The sequence below is a fragment of the Lineus longissimus genome, chromosome 9, assembly GCF_910592395.1.
Source record: "Lineus longissimus chromosome 9, tnLinLong1.2, whole genome shotgun sequence".
Classification (NCBI taxonomy): Eukaryota; Metazoa; Nemertea; class Pilidiophora; order Heteronemertea; family Lineidae; genus Lineus; species Lineus longissimus.
Genome location: NC_088316.1, coordinates 18,142,966 through 18,170,728, shown reverse-complemented (window position 1 = coordinate 18,170,728; position 27,763 = coordinate 18,142,966). Strand labels below are relative to the sequence as shown.

Sequence of the window (27,763 nt, the reverse complement as noted above, 5' to 3'; positions counted from 1 at the left end):
ACCATTACCGGCTTCAATTCTGTGTTATGAGTTGGTGGACATAATTTGGTGTGTGGCTGATGGATGTAAACTGAATACTGCCATAGGGCACCAGCTTGAAAGAACAAAAATCGAGATCCCAATATCTGTATGAGTCATATTAAATTCACCATTTGTCACTTTCAATATAAGATAATGGCTGGCTATGACACTGGGGGCAAGAAAATCTCATCGCCGTCTCAACTGGTCCCGTTTTTCTGTCCACCTGCCTGCTATGGCTTTATTAGAGTGGTGTAAGCTAAGATGTATTTTTTTGCTTTGGTTTCATCACACGGATCCAGATGTAATGTTGTGCCAAGGAAAGAACAGAATCAATTGATCAATGCTCTCCTCGCATAGAATAAAAGAAATATGACCAATCAAACATCCTCTCACAAATGTCAGAGAAGATTCGACCTATCAGAAACTACCTCACTTCCTCCGTCCCTTTTTTTCTGTGGAATTTTTCGATGCGGAGTGAAAACGATGTGAAACCTAAGTGTGATTTTCTATCATATTTGAGTCTTTCTTTATTTTTATCGAGCAATCGATTAGTTCTTACACCCAATCTCGATAACACTTTCCCTGTCTAGCTTTAAAGAACAAACATGCCAAGCCATCATCAAACCCATTTGAAAAACGCTATTATCTAACTCGATCGAAGTACGACTCATGTTTGTAAAACCGAAATGAATTTAAGAGTTTTTCATTCTTTCAAGTTGAACTCAAGGTGACGATTCCCCATCTTCCGACAGAACAAATAAACGGCCTTTCATCTTGAAATCTTATGAAGCGGTTACTTTCCTTTGCAGATTGAAACACATTGGGCTGATTAAAGTCATCATTGATTTCGTAGAGAGCGGTATAGTTTTTTCTCTCAAACAATCCGATTGCTAAGTGACATTAATGAAATTTACAGATGTTCCCAGAACAGATCAAACTGAAATCAATCGCAACCCAAACTGAACAAACAGCGCTGCACATTTCCATAATTTTCTGTGTTAAATGCACTGGTTGATTTTCCAACCTTGGGCAAAAGAAAGAACTATTCCGATCCAATCTGAATGTGAGAACGAACTCGTACATTTTGAAATGCCTTTAATGGTAAATGCTCGAGTTGTTCTGGACAACTCTTGGTGAAGCATAGTGCAGTTTTGTTTCAATCTGATGTCGGTGGGTGTAAAACTCGTGGTTATATCTCTTAGTCAAATCACATCAAAAAAGGTAAAGATGTTGATGAGATCAGCATGTTTCATTAAAATTCACACTCAAAGACTTGTATGAATTTTAAGATGACATCTTCTTTCAAGTTCTATTTGTGTTTGTTGAGTTAGGTCAACTAATGGATGTGGTGCTAGTAATATCTGATGGCTTCAAAAACACACAAATCCAATAGTACACAAAGTAAAGATATCTTAGAGGTTTCTGTATTTTCCTCACATCTTAGGCTTCCTTATCTTTAGTTTGTTTTGAGGGTTTTTCTTCTGAGTCAAACAAAAGCCTTTTTAAACGTCAATTGTGATGTTTTACCTTTATATTACTCATTTACTGAGACTTTGTGTGTCGACCTGATGTCATGTCACAAAAAATTAAAGCTCTTCTTTATTATCAAATCGAATTATGAATGACCTTTTACAACAAATTTACCGAGGTTCAAGTTGTGTTGGATGACATTGTTAACCTACGCCAACTTTGTTAAAATTTCCCACATTTCCCTGATATTCTTTCATGTGAGTATAGGTCTCGCCTCCTTTAGATAGAAGGCCGTTGGTTGTTGGTGTAACGTTGTCCATGGGCAATGTGGCACACCCGCCTTCTTCAGAAAGAACCCTTGCTGACTTGTGGTATTCCTGTCCTCTTTCTTTGAAAGTTATCTTTTGTTTTTTACTTTTTGTCAATTTGAAATCTTCAATGACTTTTAGTGTTAATGTTTTCTTTTTTCTTAACTGTCTTTGGTGTTATCTCAAGTTTGTCACAGCTGCGTTTTTTTTCTACAAAAATCCTTCTGATCCTTTATATCACGTGCCCTCTTTGGCATCTAATATAGCGATCTTTAGATGTCCTCATTTATTAGATTCAAAGACAAAGCAAAACCTTTGGTTTTTGGTGTTGTTTTCAAAGACCATGTGTCCGTTTCTCTTCCAAGACCACATCTGGCTGGGTATCAAAAGTTCTTTCATTGGTGTTTTGTCGCTTAACCTTTGAAGGGCGAACTCCCTTCGAAACATTTAAACTTTTATCCAACTAAAAAGTTACTTCTTAAGCCCGGTGTTGAAGGATTGCGATAATGAAGAGGAATCTGTATAAACAAAATTGGTCCGCGAGGTACAGATATGCAGTGACACATCTACATTTATAATGCAGATATTCGTTGGCACTTTCAATTGTGTGGGTGTGTTTGTGGTTGTAGTGGAAGGGGGTTGGGCACTGGCTATTGTGGTGGCTAAAATACTGCCATATTGTTACATCCTGTAACCATCGACACAGCACACTATAAAACACTGAACAACAACAACGGATTAACAACATTGATCAAGCATCCAAAACTTAAAGAAATAAATCATTATTATTGAATAAAATGTCCTTCCCCTACCATCGTCATCATCATCCGAGGCATTGTCATCCTCTACTGCCAAGTCCATTGTCTGATGTTGTTGGGTCCGTTTGACAAGGTCAGTAGGCCCGTTCGTGGAAAAATCACTTGGTGTCCCAATGCCTAGAGGTTGACCGGGGAGGAGATAAAGAAACTTTGTAAAATGTGCCATCAAAGATTCTTGGGCTGACCCTAGAAATATATATGGGGAATGCCATTCAGAGTTAGCCCGGAAGTAACAGTGAGGACTCGGTTGGTATTGGAGAGGGAATAAAAGAGAGGTGAAGATACTGAAGGATGCGCCTTATACGTATACTTCGATAGTCACCTCATTGAACAACGATGTCTTCGATTCTTTTATTCAGTTCATACCAAACTAAGTCCTCGCTGTTGCTTTTGTAACGGGTGTGTGCAGAGTGTAGTTGCCGAAGGAGCTCGGGTGTTTTGATTGTGCAAGTGAACATTCAGTGACCATGTGAACCCTTTTCAGAACTACTAAACTGCATCTGTGATGGAAACACCGTTGCACAAGAGTTTACGCAAGTCAAGTTGGAACAGCATGTGTATTGGTTCTTTTGCAGCTGAAAAGCTCGTCGTTGGACCTTGGGTCGGATGTTATTGGTCTTACTGCTACCTTCTAATCCCTGGCATGCATCTCAAGCGACTTAGTTTCAAGTTACAACTGTTGTGCCAGGATAGTTATTCAGTTGGCGTTATCGTAGGTTACTTTAGTTATTGTCTTCCCATCTCTCAGCTAGTTGAATTAAAGGAGCATCTCGAAAAATTAACGACTACCTGATTCTTTGTCTGTGCTGTGTCTGTGTAGGGATTTCTCGTCGATGTGGTGTTGGAGTGGATGTGGGTTGTGGGGGTGGTGGTCTCGGCGGTCATCGTCGAGACGTTCGTGACCAGATCTGGAAAAGAAATATATGATTTATTCATTTATACCTTGGTGTTAAAGTCAACACTCCGAGTTTGCCGGATCAGAGCGTCGGAGAAAGCTGTTTTCTGTGGTAAAAAAGATCACCTCGTACACTACCGAAACTATAAAACATGATCACCAGGTTCATGATAAAGTAGATTCGTAGTAAAGGGTTAAGTCTACTTCCACTCCATTATTTAAAATCGTACATTTAACAGAAAGGATACTCCATACTTTAAAACCACTCATTTTGCACATTAAAAATATTCCAACTGATATAAACATTATTTTATTGCTAAAGGTGCCGAGGTGAAGAGAAAAATCCATAAAGATTTCACAATAATCAACTCTGGCACAAATTTTCCTCTGTAGATAATTTTTTATCTTAAAACATCTCGTTAGCCTCGACTACCTGAGTTATTTTTTAATTAAACGTAGGCCATAAATTCAAACGATTCGTGTTTGTTTAAGGAAATGTATTTACTATTGATAAATTGAAATGTTTTATACTCCGTTTTAAAATTAATGGAGTTAAAATATTTTTGGTAGAAAATATATCCAGTGCCAATTTAGGATCGTATCATATCTTCTCAATTTTGAAAATGACAGGCCTGATGTTGCTTTCGACGAAAATTGTTCAACTTGACATGTATGTAGCAGTATGTAAAGCTCACTAAAGTCGTAGTTGAAAATTCCGGCTGCATGCAATGTACAGTTGCAGTTAGCGACTAGGAGAAGCAGTCCACTGGCGAAGGAAGAAAAGCAAGATAGGTCAGCTTAGTTGAGAGAAGTCCAATTTGTTACGAGACCGCCGCCATAAAAAATACACTATAGCATAATTGTACATCAGAAAGCATCATCAACATTATAAACAGCAGTTAACTTAATCGTGAAACTTTCTCTTTATGAGCTTATTTCAGCTCAAATGGATCGGGGGTTGGAGTTGGGATTCGGTGCTGGTGTTGGGTTTGGCGATTGTGTTACTGATGGCATAAGTAATGCATTGGGTAAAAACAATAGAACTACAGTAACAATGAAATTTCAAAATCCACCATAGTTCCCCACACCCGGAAATGTCCCACTTATTGATAGTGGATTAAAATGGGTTGCCATTGAGAGGAAATCATTATTTCCATCAGGACCATTCCCAGTATGAGATTAAAACATGTTAAATTGCCATTCGTATTACATGTTTTTAACGTCTACAGCCGCTGAGTGCAATGTTGTATGTAGTAATCTGTTAATGAGGTATTATATTTAGTACAAATTATTGATATCTAGTTCAAGACGGGGCTACAAAGGCCAGACCAACTCAAGCAGAGTGAAACGCGGTTCAAGGAACACATCATTACAATATAAACAGGAAGGGTCAAAAGCTAAGCCGAAGCCTAAAAAACAATATCTTACAATGAAATATAACCAGATTCATCACTTCCCTCAAGCAAAATTGACTGGACAGATCGGTCAGTGAAACAGGAAGTCTCGAAATATGTTTAGTAAGGAAAGTGGTGAATTTGAATAACTGGTCATTAAAGTCAGTTCAGCTACATATAATACCACTAGACTTATGGTACTGGAAAAAACATGGGGCGGGTATGAAGCTATGACAGGTTTAAAAGGCTAAAAGCAAGAGATGCTGTACGGTACAAGGTTAAAGACGGCTATCACCAACGAGGGGGGACACACCAAGCAGGATGAGATGCAAGCAGTCTTTACCTAGGCCGCAACACATCTTCAGGGTACCGTGGAGCGTGGTACGAGCTAAAAGAAGAATAATGCCTTTAAAACGGGTGACTTTAATGCAAATTACATTTACTATCGTCATTTAAGGGACCGACTCCACTTAGACTGTGTTCTGCTTCGGTCTCAACAATTGACTTCAACTATTATGTACCGGTAGTGAAATTGAAAATAACCGGCTGGTGTGTTTATCGTCTTTTGGCAATAATTCCACTCTGCAAACCTCAAAGCGGGTACTTTGAAATACCAAATAAGGACTTGAGCCAAGTGTAGTTTTGCTGCGGCAGTAACCTCTTTAGTGGATTCCGGTCACTCATTGTCGTCAACAGTGCTTTTTATATACCAACTGGCCCTGCATTGTGTTCACCAGGTCACTAGATTCTTTGTAGTTGACCTTTGCTCTTGTTGGCTACTCGGTGGTTAATACTATTATTGTCACAAGATTGTCATTTCTTGAGTTCAGCAACCTTCCAACAAATTACTTTAAAATAAGCAGAAGGAAACCTTAGATACGTTTCTTTTCTTTCAATCTGGCCTTTCAAAATTGTAACCAAAGGCATTGTAGGTGTTCACAGAGACAATTTTGAGTTGCAAAAAGAAATTCTAAGAAATATAAGGATGGTCATCAGCCTTACTGCCTCAACAACTTCCCAGTTGCATCATTTGTATCAATCAAATGAAACAGAGTTTTAATGTCAAGAGTACTAAATTCTTCGGAAGGCACATATCTGTTCATACATACGCACTTCTTTCAGTTTGTCAGGAACTTATAACCATACATGGGACGAACTCTCGTTTTCGTCTAATTAAGAATCACCAGCTTCGACTTGTTTTGTTCATTCGGAAAGTTTCCAAACTATAGATTGACAATTATCAAATTGAGTTTATCATATGTGAGCAGAGAGAACAGTGCAGCTTTAAATCCAACTGACCTTGGTGATATTGAGTCAGCTTCGTCCCCTGTTGCCCGTTCCTTGATCGTTGTGGCGTCGAGTCCGACGAGGTTGTGTGACATGACCATGGACGCGGCAGACGTCATAGCCGGATATGACATAGGCATGAAGGGTAGCATGCTGAGGTGGGGTGGGTAGTGGTGATATCCGTTCGTCAGGGTGGGCGACTTGTCAACTGGAATGAATAAGATGATACGGGACTTAGGAGAGAATAAAACAACTGTTGGTGGGGGCAGGGTGTGTCGGGAACAGAGAAAGCAAGGTGCCGTAGCGTTACTTGATACTAAAAGCAGGTCTTTTGGCCCGGCACCATGGTTTCCTTGTCCTTCTAAGACCCTTTAAGTCAGCGCTGCAATTGACATATGCTTAAACCACTGTCCGACCAGAAAAATACGATGTCATTGAAATGGAAATTGACGATTGATGGCATTTTTCATTGACCATCGCTGAATGCTCTCAAATGAGTGTATTTTTGTTGGTTAGGCTGAGTTATGAACATAAATGTGAGACCATATAAATTCTTGTGTTCTTTTTGTTTAATCAACTTAAATTCATTCGGCATTACAGTTAATTCCACACGCCTGAAAATACCAACTGATATAAGCAAATTCCGGGTAGTATACGGATCTGTATGTAGATAAAGTTTGTAGGCCTATCAAAGTGTGACCTCGCCATTTTTTCTCATAAGCAGTAGGTTATCTCCCGAATATTTGTAATCGTACGTTGAAGGATCATAAATATTAAATTTCATGGTACAGTCGGAATTCATTGATTTCTTTCGATTCGTAGTACGACTTTGACCTTGGATAGACAATCGCCGCACAAACAAAGATTCGATGTAAGCTACATATCATTTGCATGTGATATTATTCACAAGACACCTCTCTTGATTCACACCTCGCAAACACTACATACGTATATGCGCCCAAAAAACTAATATGTCTGCCAAACATTTGGAAGAGTCTCACACACAAGTCCGATATCTAAAAGAGTAAAATACGTAGCTGGATTGAGGTTATTTATTCATTCAAAACCGTTATTTCTATATTGTAATAAATGACGTTTCTCTTCTCTCACATTTCTGTCATTGCCCGTATTGCAGTACAAAAGCAAATACTCAAATTCGAGATTCTGCCATTCATCAAAACAAAAAATCCTCTCAGATATATCAAAATGGTAGAAACTATTACAATTCCAACTCGAGTCCACTTCACTGGAAACTAAGAAGTGGGTGCTTGTCATTCTGAGATAGCAATGGCTTTATTAGACATTCATTACGAGAAATGAGCAATATGCATGATTACACTGAGATGAGACAAGCGTATTACAATTTCTTCTGTCTATCTTAAAAAAGGTTTCCAACCTTACTCGAAATATTACCACAGTGCATTTGCACTAGTAATAGTAGATGGATTTCAGGTCAAAAGAAAATGAGCACGAAAAAGTACCATTTCTACTTTCTCTTCATAACAGCATGTCATTCAATAAGCAAAGAATTGCTTTCGAAGTATTAATATCAAACTTCATGAGCGATGTCTGCAATCATTGTAACTAATTGGTGCTTTATTTATAGATGAGCCAGTCATAGAAACATCTCAGATGATAAATGGAATACTTGTGGAGTGATAGCATGTTCATTAGGCTAATAGTTAATTGAGTAGTTGAGTTTCCTTCATTGAGGAACGTCAGGGAAAAGGCTGTTCAGTTCAATCGTCGTGCTTTGGCTGATGCAAGAATCGTAATGTTAAAGAGGAGGAATTGGCGCGTGCATACTTAAGGGGTGAACCAGGAAAATGCACTTGATACAATCTTCGTGCATTTTAACGTTGAAGCAGGGACACGATCACCTTTCAACCCCATTTATCCAAAAAGCGCCTCAAGTAAGAATAATATTAAAAAGCTAATGTTAAAGAAGAGCTACAAATGACTCTTACCAGTGTCGTAATGCGTTCCATATTGGTGGAAGTTACTGGGTTGATGGCCTACAAAATATTAATGAAAAATAAAAAGTTGGTGGCCAACGTTCAAACCTTAACGTTTTCCATATCACAAAGCAGCGGCATCTCGAATGTAGCTAGCTGCGGTGAGGCTTACACCAAACACACAATCGGACTTCAAGTCGTCGAAAGATGACCAGCAACCATGTTGCCCGAGACGTGTCCTGATTATATAAATCAAATTTCAGATGGTGCCCTGCTTACAGGCACCACAGGTGTGTCTGCGATGGGAGGTTCCACTGCATTTTCAACTTACCCATTATTCTGTTAGTTCCATATATATAATCTGTGTCCAGGCGGCTCTTTTTCAGTTTTTCAAGTGTGTCTGTGTTGGCGTGCATAGCCGGGCTTCTTTTGGGTGGGCGGCCAGGTCTTGCACTGGAAAGAGAAAACGGAGAATGGACTTAGTTTCTTCATGTTGATGAACTCGTAGGATTTTGTCTCGGTATAGTTAACAATCACGACTTGTTTGGTCTTCCCAGATAGCAGCGTCGAAAACGCTATCCAGCTCTTAGTGATAAGTGTCAGAAGTGAAATACTGGTTACGATAATGTGTGGGGGGGGGGGGGGGGGGGGAGGAAGGGCCTACCAGACCCAATTTTTTTTCCAAGCTAAACGCCACTGTGCTGACATGAACAATCAGACATACCTAGAAATGCAATACGAGTATGCTACTAATTCACCGTTAACTTGATATTCGGTGACATTATCAAAAAGTTACAATGGTTCTTTATGGTTTAACTGAGGACTTCAAAATGTTTATTCAGTTGTCTTGACAATAATGCCCCCATATGTCACCAGATAGAAACGTATTGTAACTAAACATTGATGCAACCATAGGAGGTTTTTTACCCTTTAGAAATATTGGAATAACATCAAAATATGTCAGGATGATAATGCGGTCCACACTTTGAAAACATTAGGTAAATATGAAATGCTTCTCTGCACATATAAGAAGATGAGTCCCAGACATTAAACATCCGAAAAACATTTTGACAAAGGGTCCATTGCTGCAAATCAATTAGACATGTAATCCTTTTACTCAGTAAAGCAGATGTAAGCATGAATGGTTACAGAATTGAGCTACGAATGCTTACAAATGAATTTGAAGTAGAAGGGATGTAGCCTGAACTGATAATAAACTGTAATAAAATGTTTTTACAATAGCAACTTTTCCAATGTTTGCTGATATGACAGATTACCACAATTACATCCATCTTGGTCCATATTTGATAACTTTGACATAGGTACTGAATGGACTAGTTGTAAGCAAACAGCCAGACCACAAAATTGGTCTGTAAACATGGCTGTGCGTTTGCAAACATGTTTTTCCCTAAAGTTTTACTGCTGATGCTGTCGTTTCAATTGTTTGATTGAATTCAATTAGACAAGTATTCATTTTACTCTTCAGTAAATATGCAGATGTAACCATGAGTGGCCACAATTTTAGCTACAAGTGCTTACAAATGAATTTGAAGTATAGGGGATGTAACTTGAACTGATAATAAACTGTAATGTAACATTTTGACAATACCAATTTTTCCAATGTTTGCTGTAACGACAGGTAACCACACTTACACCCATCAGATATGGCAACTTTGACACAGGTATATAATGGAGTAGTTATAGTTGCAAGCAAACAGATATACCACAATTATATTGGTCTGTAAACATTTCATTGGGTATGCAAACTCTGATTTTTTTCATGCCTTTAATACGTTTGATGTTGTCTTGATAAGTTGTTGACAAAGTCTGTCATTGTCTGTCATGCTAAAAACCTCTGATGTCAACAAATTCAGGTTCATGATACAAAAAAGTGACTGCCTCGTGATAACTCTTTTTGGACTTTTATAAGATCACTGCTGTGGATTATTAGTTACAGACATTATGTGCGCATGTGTGCACTGCATTGTTCAAATCCTCTGCAGAATGATTGACTTATTTCTTATCAGCTCTAGGCCTGGTAGTCATCGGACTGATTTATTCATAGAGAGGAACAATAGAGGCTGTTAAAGATGCAGCCAGCAGCTACACATATGATAAAAGTAAAAATAGGATACAATCAGCAATATAGCCTTTACCTGAATAATAATGTAAAGCCTCCCTTCGTTTGACAAAACCCAAATTATGTTGACGTGAATCATAATAAACATTATCATAAAATGACGGGACAAGAAAATAAGAAATTGGTCAACCAAGTTTTTTTACAGTTTCAAAACAAATCAACATAGATTTACGATATCCACCAGCAATACACTACTAATTACAATTCAATTTAATAATTTTTCTTACAGACCCTAAGTAATCATTTATAACCTTTCACACAATGAAATGATTAGAACCATTGTTTGAAAAGTACTTGCGATACTTTCCGCAATTTGATTATAATGCAAATTCAGTCATTTGTTATAATTTGAGTCGTTTTCTTGTGTCTCATTTTGATAATGAACCCATAGGCGGTAGTTATCGATTTTAAAATTTGTCATAATAACTGACTAATGTGCACTAAATAAAAAGAAACACAATTATAGTGTAATTTGGAGAGAGAGTGAAATGAACTTTGCGTGGTGGAAGACATTTAATTTCAAGACACATTTGGTAGTTGGGAATTGAAAGATCAAGGTTGGGTTGGGTTTTTATGGTAATGTTGCATTGAGAGTTGCATACATGATTTCAATCTGTAGAACAAGGCAGGACCGAATATAGGCCGCAATTAGGAAAATGCTACCATTTTTCTGTTTTTTTTTGGTGGAAAACATATATTACGAATATAGTAAGTTTTCCATCATTCGCCTATAAAGTACTCATGGCCCTCCACCTTAGATCACGTATTCTACAAATGTAACCTAACATATTTCATAATGATATTATCGAAGCTTTATTGGGAGAAATATACAATATGGCCCGATCGTGAGAGGCATTAAGCATTGTCTTAACATTCGTCCCATAATAACCATATCATTGTTCTGTACCAAATCGTCTATGGTAGCTAACCGTTCTTGCTTTTGCTTAGTCCATATTTCGGTGGCCAGAAGCATAAGAGATAAAATACAAAGAGATACAAACTTACTGGATAAAGTGACTTGACATAGGTTTGCAGTACCTAAAAGCCCAAGTTCCTGTAAAGGACTTTGCTTCAATGGTATTGATTTTGCTGTTTCCATAAGTGGTAACAGCTAAATATTTGTAATAATGGATTGTTTCTCTAACGGTGTGTGTTAAATGCTCCTTTAAGTCCTCCTTCCCCAATCCTGTAAATCAGTCCCCTTCTAAGTGAGTACCCACCGGCAGTAATTGCTGGAACTCTAGTCACCAGTGGCCAATAGCGCATGGCATAACACTACCTCTTACACATCATCCCCATCAAATAGCAGCTCATGAGGCGAGGAGCTATGTCCAATCTCTGAGTATGAGTTTACTGGTTTATGGGGTGCGCTAGGCTGGAACAAGTGAGCTGATGTCAGGCGATACATCATGCTAGAGAAATGATAAGAGGACACTCATGAAACTCCTGTCAATTTTCTTGAAATAAGTCCGCAGGGAGTAATAGGTGTTTGAGTGAGAAAGAGAGTCCATGGTTATTGTAGCTAATAAGACTGTGGAGATCGTTACAATCTTACCACAGAGAGTGGTGGCTTTAGATCATTGATGGATCATTCGCAGGGATTATCACGGTATGGAACGTCTACACGATAGTACACATGTTTCCTCGATATCTTTCTCTTTTGTCGGGAGGTTATCTGCCAACCACTGTCTTTCCTCACTTTGCCAAGAGTGTCAAGACAGCCAGAAGTGTGACCCTAGTTGTCCCCTAACGATGCTGCCCCCTATACCCGAAGCTGCATTCCTATATATTGCCATAGGTCATTACATCGTATTTCACCGTTGAGTGAAGACTCCATAAAGAACATAAACCATCTTTCATGCTACAGTAGCTATTGACTGTGTTAGCAGTTGACTACATTTTACTACCTCGGAAGGCTGTTTCACTCATTGGACATACGCTGATTTTGCTGCCGAATCTTATCTTTGTCTCAACCATTTTCTTGAAATATTTGATAACATTTTAAATATATGTCAAAGAATGTCATTTAGGAAAATGTACACAAAACATCTGCATACTGATCAAATGTCTAGTTCTTCATGTTCTTTCAGTAAATTCTAGGCTGTGTCGAAGGTCATTAGAACCGGAGTGCAACCATGCATAAGTGAGCTAAGTCCCCCAAAATGGTTAAATCAAATCATATGAACACAGGCGCCAACAGTCTTGAGATATACCTGATATAATCTTTATATCATTATCTTTCATTTCATTGAAATAAATCAAATTCTTTTTTTGGAACTTCTAGAACTCAATATGTTTTATATCATTTCATTCGGAAATAAATCAAAGTTTTTCATTTCAAATCTGACACTAGCGATACACTTGCCACTAACCTAATTCTAATACTTCTACAACTTTCCGTTGTATTTGTTACACTATTTCATTCCAACTTGAAGACTAAAAACGATATAGTTTGTGTAATCATGAGAACAGTTTCGCAGTCAACTGAGTGGCCCCAACACTCTGTTGTGCTACCAGCCGCCAGCTACGAAAGAACCAATTGATACATTAGTCGAAACGTGACCCCAAACAGTAGAGAACGAATATTTGACAGTCGCAGTATTTCACCACGTTGATACTACTTTCAGGAAGTACAACGTCTTATCAGTTTAATGTGTTGTCACCAAGTCATGGAAATCATTGATATAAAATTCTGAAAAATGAGCACATTAATTTTCACGACTCTAGTTGTCACAGTCGTCTGGATAAGGGAGATTCTTGTTAAGATTAATGCATATTTCTGACCTCAGATGGACTCCACTTGCTCGCCGTGATATTTCTAATTAATAGACTACCCTGGAAAACTTGTCATTTAGATTAATAATTCAGAAAACTCACTTGAAAGAATGTGGGATTTTGACATCTCATATTTTTCACGACGAATGGTCATTTATCTTCTTGAGCGTTGTATTTCCTCTTGGGAGTAGAATTTCCAGTGTAACTTGGACCAACAATTACACACACTTTTTAACATGAGCATGCAGTTATTTAGCAAGTGAAAGAACAACTGGTCTAATATTGTTCAGTGTGGTGACTGTAGCACATAAAAAATATTTATAGAAATGAAGGTAGAAATAATTCCATTTTGTCTGAGTTAGGTTTCATAATTGATGAGCTGGACAATGCGTTTTCTTAATCACTCGAGTGTTATGTTAGGACCACATCTAAAACTGATCTACTAAACTGTTTTAGTTAAGAGTTACCTATTGTAGTTTGCTGACTATTTAAGAGGCAAAGGCTTAAAATTTATTCATTACAGAAGCTTTATTAGGGCGTTTTCATGAAGCTTTTAATGGCTTGAAATTTCCCCCCAAAAATTATTCTGTTCTTTCAACAGAGTACCAGTGTGTTTTTGAAATATTTATATGTTCTGATATATTCTGAATTCTTTTGACGTGACGATTATTTGTGTCACACTGAGTTTGTTAAATTCATTGTCCACTCAGTCAATTGTCAATCACTGCTGGCAAAATTCATCTCAGTTTCTCAAAGTTCAAAGATGCTGAACTAACTCGCAAAGAAAAGCGACCAATATGTCAAAGAGAGCTAAATACCATAAAGAATCAGATATCTCTAAAAACTCGCGAGTCACAAATGCCAATTTGGTCTGGTTATTTGAACAAACATAAAGACTTAAGCCTAAAGTTCACAAAATGCCGATTTTGTCTCAGTGAAATGAACAAACGAAATGGTTTAAAGACAGGAAATCAACAATACATATGCAATGACATCAAAACTTGAATGCTATTAAGATTTTAAAGATCAAAGGCTTCAGAGTCTTGGCGACACGATGGGACTTTCAAAGTGAAGATTTTTCTAAGACAAACGGAAAGACGCTATAGCTATCCGATAGCTGTTTATACTAAACAATCGGGCCTGTCGCATTCGGATTGGCGGGATGGAAATCAAAGCAAAACTAAAATGAAAATGAAAATGAAAAGTTAGAAGATCTGTCGGCCTCTGTTTGAGTTGCAGCTGAGCGCAATTTAAGAAACATCAGAAATCTTAGAAATTAACTTTTGTTCTACGTTAATACCATTCTATTATAAGATGTATAATTCTGTCTTACAAACCCAGGGTTTCTTTGTGCGATTAATATCAGAAAAACTCTTTGAAATTTCATTAACTGAGCTTGGCTTATCGTAAAGAGACTCATTGCTGCTCATTTATTGATGATTTATCATAATATGTTTATGTTTATGTGGTTATTCCTTTGAAACAGTATAAGGGCAAAGGGGAACTGTTATCATCATTAATTTTTTGTTGATTTGAAAGTCACAATCATATATTCGGAATTGAGTCATCCTGCATTGTTGTTTTAGTAATGGAACAAGGTCTACCCCAGACTTACCAAGAGAATTTATCAGATTTCAGCTTGACGTATTTTAAAGTACATTCTGAAATGCAAGGCTTCGCAAATGTCTAATATCAATCGCACCAATAAACTAATGTGCTCTTTACCTATGAATATTGTCAAAAGGTAGAATTTCACCTCTTACAAACCGGCAAATCGAATTAATAGTCTACAGCAAGTCAAATAAAACTAAACGGACCATGATATGACAAACCACTTCAGGGATTGTTGAAAAACAGTGCATTGAATTCTTGAATCGCGACTTTCTCAAGTGGGGTTACAAATAATAAGCACAATTGACGATTTACTCGTTACCACTTGCCTACACAAAAGACTAGTTTATGATCTTGAAGATAGACTGATAACAGATGTCATAAACTAAATTAAATTCAATATGAAAGATAAATTTTCTGTGCCGGTATTCCTTTTTGTGTACAGAAGTTAAAACCTTGTCAAACCCTGCATATTTCTATGATTTAAGCGTACTATATGCCACTGCCCAGTTGAACTAGCGATAAAAGGTCAATTTGAAATAAGTGATCAAATTTGAATAATTTGCCTGCAGGTTTTAATACCACAGAACAATACCACTTGGATCGACTTCCAATTTTCTCAGGGTACAGCCACAACTTATTAAGCTGTATCCTAAGTAATTGCCCCAATATAATTTGAACATTTAAACTGTAGTGCTTTTTCAGTAATTCAATGATAATTGGTCATTTCCAGAATATATGATTTATGCCTTGTTGAATGTTGGGCGCAAATATAAACGTATCTGAAATAATTAGCGTTAGCTTGAGACTTATAAGATAATGTAGCTGAAATTAGAAAAGTGAAATTAGAAAATGGTGAATAATTATGTTCCCTTGAACAAATAATCAATAATTCTGAAGAAGCTGAATATTCATTGACACTTCACACTATTTGTGTTGGAATAATTTCATTTTGAAGTGTCCAGCTCCTACGTTTTAAAGATACTACTTGAAACCCAGGTCAAAACATGAGCAGTCTTTGCTTGGAATTCCTAATTACACTGTCCCTGGCTTTGTCAATAATCATTCACTATTCAGGTTTTAGTAAATAGAAATCCTCCCATGTTTCTTCTTGTCCGTGGCAGTTTTATTGAGGTCCACATGGACCGTGGTATTGAGGACCACAGCCATTGACCTTGACGATCATCCAATGACAAAGGCGCTATTTGGACGTCCATGAAATCTTTTTAAAAGTTGTAACAGATTTTTAACCTTTTTTGTTTCCGAGACCAAACCAGGCAGACCTTCCTCCTAGCAACAAAAATTTAATCTTTTTAATTTTTAAGTAAAAAGAGGCTGCTTGAGCCGTTAGCCTTGCCCCTGGCTAGACTTGCCCAATCCACCCCATCCTAGTCGTAGTGTATTAATCACTACTAATCACTATCTTGTCACAGCACAACTCCGAATCCTCCTTCTGAAAACATGATTGCTTTAAGAAGCTTGAGAACAACGATGTTAACTGAAGTCAACTTTAACCCTTGCGAAACTGAGGGCAAAATTTGCACTTGTCACAACTTCAGGGGCACTGGACATGTCTCATATCTTGGAAAGCTAATTCAGCCAAATAAAACCTGCATAAGAGTTCTTGAGTGCTAAGTTAAATCGCTTTTGACCTCAAATATTTTGGCCACCAAAATATACCTGCAGACACCAACGTCTGCAGTACACAAGACTAGTAATCTTAGACATGTCCCTCCGCATTCTATCAGTTCTAAATCAAGGACAATTTATCTCCCCCAACTTCATAACCACTGATCACATTTTCCTGATACCCTTTAGTCCTGGAGATATCTTTGAAAGTAACTTTGGACATCATTACTCAGCCAATGTTATTACAAATTTGTTGTTGAAACAGGCCAGCAATAATTAAATAAAACTAAGATTTCACTTATCGTTCTCTGATAGAAATCCACTGATATATGAAATTTGCTTCCAGTTCGTTTCACGACATCAAAAATTATTTGTAGTTAATGAGAAAGCTTCAATTAAACATGTAATCTTCTGACGCCAAGAAATAATTTTCGTTTTGCTCGTTACATTTCTGCCTGGGTAAGTTTACATTATTAAATTCATTGTCATAGCTCGTTTGCTAGCATAGCTCACGGATGTAACGCTACAGTTATGTGATTGCGCAGCTATGTCCACTGTCGCAATTTATGACACAAATTATTCTATATTGTAATTTCTGACAGAAAATCATTTGACGGTTGGTATGTTTTTCCAGTAAGAAAACACAATATCTCAGTTGATAATGTAATAACTCGGCCGAGACAACTCAACTCATTAAGGCAAAAGCTGATTGCAATTTGATTATTTTGTTGTTATATGAAGTCAGGATCATTGTCTGACATTGTTCAGTGCAAAGGTTGATGACAGTGGAATCTTTTTGAAAATGTAACGATATTAGAACAAAATAAACTGAAACCATTTTCATTGACCAGGACTTCAAAGCTTGAATTTTCTCTCAATCAAGTTGGTACATGTACCATTAATGTTGCATGCTCAATCATTGTCACTAGGTCTCGACGATGCATGCTGTATTAAGTTTGAATGGGGCAAATGCTGCATCAGTTTCTTATCTGACTTCAGGCTTACACAGCAAATTAGGAAAATATGAAATTATGTTAATCACTTAAAACAAAGATCAATACTCCTAAATGGCTTAGCTGAACAGTTAGTTTAACACAAAATTGCAACTGCAGAATATTCCCCAAAGGTTGTTCATCAAAAAGTCACTGAAAGTGACACCAGTCAACTTCAGGTTACGGACCTTTGACAAATTAATAACCTGTTGACGCCATTTAGCAATTATGGAAATTGGTTTTTCTAAGTCCATGATTTATGAAGTCCTAAACAATACCAGTTAGATAATCAAGTTATTTCAAAGCCATCCCGCAGAGACCCTGATGATAATGAAATTGAAGTCCAACTAAATCATGATATTGAAATCGAGCTCAGGCCATGACTGGCCAAGCATAACCATCCGGTTTAAATCAGATGCAATGTGTCAATTGGGCAAATTAGAACATTCAAAATTTATAGCATTTCCTTACAATTTGAAAAGGAACTAATGAATTGACCGTTGATATATGGAACAGTCTTTCACACTGAATTGCATCAATATTTCATGATTTTGGCTCAAAACCTCGCGTGATGGAACAACATCTCCGAATCCTCTTGTTTTAGCAGCTAGGGCATTATTTTCAATCAGTCGTGAGACAGCATGTCCAATTACGTTGTTCCTCTAAAAAGGTATTCTATTGTTTTCAATTGCTGTCGTTAAAGGCATCACTCACATCGGGCTCAATTTGTGAATCTGCATTTTGTTACCTATTGTTAAATGGTCATAGCGAATGGTTTTACCTCCCTTGGGGAGTTGGGAATGTTCCAAGCCAATGGCCATGTTCAAACGTGGCTTCACCCTAATCGGGGACATGGAACTTGAACTTCGACCGAGGAGTTTAATTATCAGAGTCAGATTGTAAAATATTATAATCTGCTAACAGTGTTTCAGTTGTTGGGCCAATCAGCACTGATATTGGGTCTTCTAGGCTATTGTCAGGAATATCGTATTGGGATATTCTGCTTTGATCAAACCCTTAAGATAACAGGTGAATTCTGTAACATGAAATTGTTATCAAATTTTCCGTCTTATACACTCAACACTGTAATGTAGAGAAGAAGTTCAAATTAAGAAACCATAATCACGTTTCCATAATTATTTCATTTGGTTCTAACTAATCAAATCACCTAAGTCATAATTGGTATTTCTTTGATTTGCTTCAACATCTAATGAAAAAAGCTCTCCTCATATGATCGTCTGCTCTGCACAGATTATTGTCAGCTTCGTGGTACAACACACATTCTCGTTTTAGTACAGATTGCCACGGAGATTACTTTTCCCAGTAATGAGTAGTCTATTATAAGATGTGAAATGCCATTACGACCACCATCATCTCAGCCCATATATTTGTGAGTAACAGACTTTCCAATAAATTTGGTTGTAATCAGATCTTCTGTTGCCAATGCTAAATGCAATATAAAACACATTGATTGAAATCCTAGCTCTTTTTCAAGTTCTTTCTGTCAATTATTGCTCTCCGTTTCCGTCAGCGATTGTGCACTTCATTGTTCGTAATTCCACGATGGTCTATGATGATACTTTGCTGATGTAATGAAATGGGGCTTGAGGAGGATGTAGGCCGTGATGTGACTCGCATGCCGAAACAATGGAGAGATGTCATAACAAATTGTGCCTTTCTGTGCTGAGTGGCTGAGCGTTTTCTATCAGTTTTTTCATGTAATCATCTATATCTAAGTGCCAAGTCGTAATGTCATTTTTTTCTGTGATTTTTTGTTCAACAAAAATCCCAATGATGAAGAAATTTTTAAGATTTGGTTAAAAAATAAAAATGAATTCCGCTCTGATGGGGTTATAATCCAAAATACATGTACGAGTCAGGGTTTAGTTGCGGCCGGGTGTACTGGAACTTTGAGTTCAATTATTTCAGGAGATGTTATCCCGATTGATCGCCCACAATGCATTTGTAAATTGGCGTGGAGGCTTAAGTGGCCCGAATAGGCTGCCAACAGCCATCGGGGAATGTACCAGGAATTTTAAGAAGATATCACTGGCAAATCTATACGACCCATGTGAGTTATGTACTCGTACCAATCATGGTTAACACGGCCAGGATGGAATTAGAAAGCATAACGACAACCACGACTATATTTCATTGCGTTATCTAACCACCTCAGATGGCTTTAATAGATTGTAGAATCGAAAACTGTTTTCAACATGTATGAAAATTACCACAAGCAGACCAGCAGATTCCCAATGGGTTATTTAATGTGAAGATAAGTGCTGTTCAATTTAACGGATACACCCCCTGCGAAAATGTCTTCAGAGTGCTTAGAGAAAAAGAGAACTCAGCAAAACCATTGGGGGTAGATCTGGTTTGAACAAAGTCTTAACGACCAAGGGGGCATGTTTGATACATACAATAGCTCTAATCACCAAATATACAAGGAGCAGGTGCGCGAAGAATTACATTTAATTTGTAGCCATTCCAATGAAACTCATCCGGGTGGCAATTGTTTTAAAACCCCAGACTCAAACTTATACATGTAACTTCAAAATTTCATTACGTTTTTGCAAAATTGTATATAATGATTCTGTCTGAAGACTGAATTAACATCAGAGGGAGGTCTGAAATATTATATAAAGTGAAATGTAATGTAAATAATTCGGGCGTTTATTACAGATTTTGCATACAGAACCTGGACCTGGACCTGGTTAATGACAACTACAGCCTGTGACCATAAACCTACAGCTTTCAAAACCAAACTTCTCAAAATACTTATTAATGATTCCGCAAAGTTTTTCTTTTATGGCATTCTTAATTAAAGCCATTCATAAAATACCCTTTCAAACCAAACTTCTCTAAATTTTATGTTTCCGTTTTAAATTTCCAATCAATCTCCCCCAATGCAATTGTAAGCATCTCAATGACATTCGCACCAGAAAGCCGCAGTATAAACTTCTCATTTTGATTAATGCTTTAATAAGTCGTAATCAATTGAGCCCTGCAGCAATAAATAAGGTTGCCGCAATTCCTCCAAGGCGTTTGGCATGGCTTTGACAATAGTTCATAATGGCACCGGTCCCTCAAACTGGAGACATATGCTAAGCGTTACAGTCACAATAGTCGAATGTGAATCATGATCACATCTATCAAACGGGGACAACCCTGGGACAGTCTGCATGAACCACTCATAACGATACCCAACCATGCTAGTCAATATCCCAAATGATTTATGCGATTTTGTGGTCGAGATGCCCAATGAAAGTGATTAATCATATCAGGAATTAGAAATCTTTGGATATTGATACGTTTGTCGTTGTGGGATTGTTACATGACATGGCGCAAACAGCCACAGCATTGTCCATCATATTACCCCATGTTCGTACATCAAAATGGACATTATTGCACATTCCAGCTGCCAGGGAAGAAATTGCAATTTTCATTTCCCAACCGAGGCCAGTTTTGGACAATCACATGTTTTGTTGGACAATTTACATCTTAGTAGATCTCCTGTACCCATACCAAATTGGTCCTGCTTTTCCTGGTTGTACCAGAATGCTCAAGAGCAGTGGGCATGCGGCCAGCAGGTCAAGCTTTGATCACATGACCAGAAGGTCAAAATCTATCGATCACATCACTGAGGCCCAGTTCCGACTGGCACTTCCGGACTAGCTGGCCTAAATGTGAATAGCACTGGGATGGTAGACCACACTTTAAGATGCCCTTCACAGACTGAGAAAGACCAGCAAGGAACTGGCATCCTTATCTCTCTTCTGTTAGGATATGACTGTTATTGACATGCCTGCTTTACACCAGCCTCAAGGCGTACTGGTCGGTGTAACTCTCTACGCTAATCATTAACCAATCACACTCTATTGTGTGCTAATCTTATGGACATACACCAGTCATTCCCGTACAGTACGAGTATACCTCGGACAATATCGAACTCATCAAACCACCATACATAATGGAATTGTTCTATTTCCTCGGGGTGAAAATTCCCCTAAGCTTAATTCAGCTATATCAATTATGGTGAAAAGTTGAAAGTGACAGCCTAGCTGGTGCCTATTGATTATTGGCTCCCGTATAAGACAGGAGAAGAAGCAAATAATAATACTTAATGTTTATATATCATCTGTGGTTTGCGCTTAGTGTATTAGGGATGAGTGCAGGTCAATACGTGCCAGAAGAACATGAACTGGTGATGTTTTTAGAAAGAACACCCTGGAATTAATGTGCTGTTTTGAAAACAGTGATATGACACGGAGAATTGACAACTCTGGTGGCTGGCTTTATGTGATGCATTGTTTTAGTGGGTGTCGTCCTTGAAATGTTGGCGAGACGTATTATCACATTTAAAAAACTTTGCTTTTTCTGTCTTGGACGGGCTGTTCATTATATTAGGCATCACACTTGCAAGAGTATACTGTCGTAAACAAATTAATCTTAACCTAAGCAAATTTGAATTCAACGAATAAAATTCAAACTCTCTTTTATAATAGAAACCGTTAGGACACTGTCCCGTCTCTAGAAGAGTTATAAGTGGTCATCTGTATTCTGCCAGCATCTAACCCATGTCATAGCCATTGGTTTTATTCATATGAAATATTCGTTATGTTGAAACGAGAACCATTAGGATATATAGAAGATGGAGAGTTATGACCAATGCATGTCTATAAATATTCATTCCTAAGTCAACCGATGCCTGTGCGGGATGATTGCAAGTTTGGTCGCCTCTATTCCCAGTCTTAAAGATAATACGTCGCGTGGTTAATTAGTGTGACTCAATGTTTAGTGGTTTATGGAAGTTTATCACTGGCGAATGGGACATTGTGGAAAATGATAGCGGATTTGTGGCAGTTGGTCGTTAGATGTATCAGTAAAGGAGTGGGGTATAGATCAGTTGGACAAATCATCGTCATCCATTTAGAGTTGTAACAAGCTGGTTAACCCACTAGTTTCCAAGTACTCAAAGTACACGTCCAAAAGTTCAAAATCCTCTTTTAAAAAAGTAGGGTTTCTGTGAGTGCGTTTAAGTCGTCTCTTTTCTCGCTTCGCATCAAAGTCGATTGCCATTATTGAAAAAGCCCTGAATACTCGTGATGAGAAATGCTTCATAATTCCGTCTTTAGTGATTAATTGATTTCTCACATTCAATTAAAATGGTCCGTCATCTTACGGCCGAGAAGCCGAATAATCATTCCTCCCAAACACAATATAATACGATGAAATATGACTGACACTCTCTGACAATTATACAGTGCCTTTGTCAGAACAAGAACCCACTAAGACTATTTTGAAATTAAAATATTCACGGTATAGATCATTAGACGCTCTTTCTGTGGATTAAGATCGAGAATGGAAAATATTACAAAGTTAATTATCTTAAATGATTAATGGAGTGATTAACATCTAGAGTTCTCAGTTCTTATTCTTCTCCTTACAGAACTGTACTATTTTTTTCCTCCTAAGCCCGTCTAATCCCCGTCTTCGTTTTATACTTCGCAGGTGGCGGCCAACCCTGATCCGCATTTTACACTTAACCAGTGCAAACGAAATACGGCAGTCGCAAAAGGAAAAAAATGGCCGCTTGGAATCTTTTTCTTTCGCGCGCAAATCGTTCTGTAGGAATTAATGAAATCCTAAAAGAGTCTGCCGGTTGGTTATGACTGATAACGTTCTACTAGGCAATAAATAAAGAATTTGTAGTGAATGAACCACAACAGTCCAAGCACAAGGCCCCCAGACATTTTCCTTTGTCGCAAAACTGGACATATCGTCTGTTCATCTCATCAATGGACGCGTTCAACTACACCGTGGAGATTTTCCCTCGGGGCAACTCGATAAAGAACTCCACCACTAATGTGATTTTTAATATTTTCGCAGCTAATTGATGCTGGACGGACTGCGGATCAGCAGCGGTGCTGCACAATAGGCCGGAGACCCGGGGTTCGTTGCTGGCCTGTCCAAGATGCCCTTTTCTCAGCACATTATCACTAAGAACAAAACCGACATTATCAAATTCGATTCAAATTGAAATAAGATTTAATTCATGTCTTTAGGTTTCCTAGAACTGACGGGTAATTAGTGATTTTTTCCACGTATTTCATTTTTCAAGTTGAAAGGGAGCCCATTCATTTAAAATTGTCTCATTATCATATGAGGCCAAACAAACAATACCAAAGAAATCTATTGAGGAATTTTTATTGATGCTTACATTGAGATTCATTTTAAGTTTTAATTAATTCGCAGTCAGTTCTGTCTTAATTACTTGACAAGTCAGCTTTATTTAGCAAATGTTTCGGAGGCAACACACTTTGAAGCCTTCTGCCTTTACACAAACAGACTGACCCATCGTGTTCCCAAGCTGTGACTTTGGGATCTCGAGGACTGGGGTCAACTTTATTGAATACTCAATTTTGACTGTTTGATAGTCACCACGGGGCAAATATTAACAAAACATGCAAATTCACCCAAATCAAGCATTAGATTGTACAGGTGTGAATCGTTCGAATAATTGTTCTTCTTACCTAAATAAATCAGTATGAACCAAAAGTGAAGAAAAACTAAAGATTCCACCTGAGTCTTCCTTCATAATAAAACCCAATCTTCTGAGATGTACAGTTGATGATAACTTCATTAATGATGCTTTATATGGTGTCGTATTACAAAGGGACATCTTAATCTGATTCTTCAATTCATTATTTAATTAACAAGTCTGTCTGGCATTTAAAACAAGAAATACAATTCCGATGACGAAACACACATCAAAGTGAAACGTTGATAGAATTCCAAAAGCCACCCCGACAAGAATGTATAGATCTGTTAGCCCAATAGTATAGATCGGTCAACTCAATAAAAAAGACATTAAATGTGCAATGTAACTGCCGAGTGGACTTCAATAGTACCATTAGTCAATAATGCATTAAGACCGACTACAATGTGCGCATCAATCTAAGTATTGATTACTAATAACATCAAGAAATATCTCATTTAATTGGATTTCTTGTCTCCTAATAACTCTTGAGTAATGCCATGCATGTTTGCTCGTGCGTTGGTGTACATCGTCTACACCCAATGCGTTGTATTGTCTCCAACGAGGGTGGAATCCATTTCATTAGAATGTCCATCCGCACTAGAGTTTCAAATAACACTCATCATCTGATCAGAACGGACGAAATCAATGCTCAAGTTAAGATGGTACAGATAGGCAAGAAACTATTTTCCAGCTCGATTAGACCTTGAATTAGTCTACGTAATCTACCATTGGAACACCTATACTTGTGTTCAGTTTAGTTGAACCCAACCCTCTGTTCTGATGTGATGGGTTATCTTACATGTTGAATCTTGGGGCTTCATCTGTGAGTGTTTGATGGCGCAGACGACAATAATCATAACACACTCAATCAAGGTATTCATAAGTGGATTAACTCATTCGAGACCAGTGACATTTTAAATGTGGAAATTCGTCAATTGCAAGCTTATCTCATGAAAGTCCTAGCTACGACGGCAAGAAAATAGACGACATTCTGAAAATTAACAAATATTTTAAAGATTATTCGAGTCAAATCTATCTTCTTGAGATAAATGCGTCATCTTATGAAATATCTCTTCCTGTGACATCTCGTTATTTGAAGAAGGGCATTGTCACGCGTCAATATGGTGGGGTTTTAGATTATCGATTCAGGGTCGTGAAATCTTATTTAAAGAGGCAGTTAAAATTCGATTCGTTATTTATGTTGGTGTAAATCCGGTTACAAAGAATCGCCAACAAGAACCATTCGTTGGTAACAGCTCGAGTAGGTCATATAGGATATCGCAGCTTGAAATATGAAGAATTGTTCATAGAATCTTGGTGAAAAGCATTGTACCAACTGATAAGGCCAAAAAACTTGAAAGCTTTTGGTCCGAATCAGAACCAACACAAGTATAATGCCAAGAGAACATTTATCATACTGAGATGTTATGTTACACTTTGCCAATGTGATATAAGCCAAGGTGGTCGGCGCTCGGACACTTACCCGACGCATACCTTCAAGACCATCAAAAAGATCAAGCGGCCCCCTCTTTCTCTAGACATCCAGTCACACGGGACTGCAAGCTCTATCCAACTGTTTAGGACGATTGCCCCGGGTGCCCTCAGCCCTCCGGCCAGTGCCCCGCCTTGTCCAAGACCTCACGCTGCACAAATACAATATTGACACGGGTCTCATTGATACGGTGCAGACGTTCGCGTACCTTTTCAGGCAAACATCATAATTCATTAAAAGAAATGATGGCCACTACCAGTCCAGAATGTATCATTACGAGCCAAGCAATCGGGAATCAATTGGTTGCCAGGCAAGGACAAGGCCATTAAGACCAGAAAGAACAAACATGGCGAAACACTAGAAGCTAATGATGGCGGTCAGTGTCTCAGTGGTACTTGTCTGATTTATAGGTCACGAGCATTACCAATCACAGTGTTCAGTTGGTGCTAAAAACTAGATGGTGGTATAACTCCCACTCTCGATACTGTGGTAGTTCTCTGATATATAGGTCTTGAGATAACAAAATATTGTGCTTCTCGTAAATCGTGCTTTTTTTGTTGACCTACTTGAGCTAACCACGAACCGCTCTAGTATTTACCTACCATACTGTTTTGTTTTTCATCTTCAGTTGACCAAGTTTTGGTTCCTTTGAGCAGCGCGTTAACTCGGCCTGAGTCAACATGAGCAATGGCTTAACCCTAACCAGAACATAACTGTAAACACTCCTAGTATGTACTCGTACCCTGTGCTCGCAGTTTAATTGATTGCTGATATAAACTCAGTTAACTTTTAGGCTGTAGACACACTAGAGAAATGGCCAGTTATAACTTGGAATATTGTATTATTTGTATTTTAGATTTGGTTATGGCAGTACCACCCCTTTATGATAAAGTCAACCGAGACACTTTAAAGGTAGACTGACATGTTGTGTAAGAACATCGCCTTGTAGTGAAGTCAGTCACCTTGATATATCAAAGGGTCTAAATGAGTATGAGGGAGGTAGGTTGTGTTACACAAAGTCGCCAATAGTACATGTATGTGTCACATTTGGTTGGTCCTGATGACTCCAATTCCAATTCTTAATCATTAAATGATGATTATAACTCATGGAGGGCAATGCAAAACAGGAAACTTCCCCAAGCTGACATCGCGAGACAAATGATAACAATTAAGATTCTGAAGCTTTTTCAACCATAGAAACTTAAAACAGATTTCACAAAGCGAAGAAAACTTTAAACGAAATCACCAGGACACAATATAAGTCACAAGGTTAAGCGGTCATTGTCTAAAGCTTTTCCCATCTGAAATAACGGAAATGGGAAAATAACATGTTCAATTTTATTTAAATCAAATCAAGTTGTCCGTCTCGTTTTCCCCTTCAGCAGGGTCAGCTGACCGTAAAGCCCGCCCTTTTCCCCGGGATCCCCGCTATCATCCCTTGCTCTGCCATAATGGCCCAGTAACCGCGGTAATTGTTTATAGAACGCTGATCACCGCATATGTCTTTCAGAGACCAGGACAATGTTTTTCTGTCGAAATCCACCGGAAGAATACCCAGTTATGACAAAGAGGATCATCACGAGGGCTAATTGACAGTTTAAGCGATTTTTCAATCTTCACTGTGGTAATTGTCATTTGACTGGCCACTGTGGGCATGGGTTTTGTTTGGGAGAGATAATAGGATCAAATGCTCATCCCGGGGCAGAAAAAGCCCACAGCTTGCATTGACAATGGCTAAAGAAAGTATAAAACAGCGCGCATTACTATAACTTGCCGATCTTCAGTCGATTCTGGAGATTTTAAAGAATATTTCGCAAAAGACGCATCTGTCTGTATTCGCAGTTTTGAATAACAACAGCTTAATGCTGTGGGGTTTTATATTAATGCCATAAATGGCCAGAACTTCACTGTGATGCGCCCACTGTAATCAAAATCCTGAACAATTGAAATTTCTTAATTTGAATTGCAGTTTCAATTCGGACAATACGAGGCCATCGTTGAACTTCAATTCCGGCCATTCATGGCGGTACTAGAGGGTGGCTTGAAAAAAAAATAAATCAAAACTTTATGGTGGGGTTATTCATTTTTCTATTGTGGTACCTAATGAAACATTACCGTAAATTTTTGGCAGGAGTTCGCGGGGAGAAAGAATGGAGGTGAATAAAAAGCAATAAAATAGCGGTTTGACTTCTAGATCTTTTTAATACGCGAAGACATCCCACCCCAGTCGAATTGGACAACACAAAAGAAGCAGGACATTTGGCATGAAAATCTTCTTCATTTAACTGTTCGGCCATTAATCACAGTATAGAATCAGATAATTTATTCGAACATTTGAGGAAATTTGACAATTATGAGGTTTTTACAGTGTGGGTGATACGTCTGGGTTCGGACAGGCACGGTTCATGGCGCTTTTAGAACGTAAAAGTACACTT

At 38.0% G+C, this 27,763-nt stretch overlaps 1 protein-coding gene across 7 annotated transcripts in view; it reads right to left on the bottom strand.

Annotated features, from left to right (window-relative positions):
- Positions 1-27,763, bottom strand: part of LOC135493629 (dachshund homolog 1-like) — a 93,639-nt gene that overhangs the window by 16,437 nt on the left and 49,439 nt on the right. The window contains exons 2-7 of one of the 7 annotated variants that reach the window (XM_064781106.1): positions 8,480-8,601; positions 8,161-8,208; positions 6,206-6,401; positions 5,250-5,294; positions 3,404-3,525; positions 2,612-2,803 (exon numbers count right to left, since the gene is read on the bottom strand). In XM_064781106.1, the coding sequence (XP_064637176.1) occupies positions 2,612-2,803; positions 3,404-3,525; positions 5,250-5,294; positions 6,206-6,401; positions 8,161-8,208; positions 8,480-8,601 (725 nt within the window). The remainder of the gene's footprint in view (positions 1-2,611; positions 2,804-3,403; positions 3,526-5,249; positions 5,295-6,205; positions 6,402-8,160; positions 8,209-8,479; positions 8,602-27,763) is intronic. The other 6 variants (XM_064781110.1, XM_064781107.1, XM_064781111.1 and 3 more) reach the window with 6 other exon arrangements.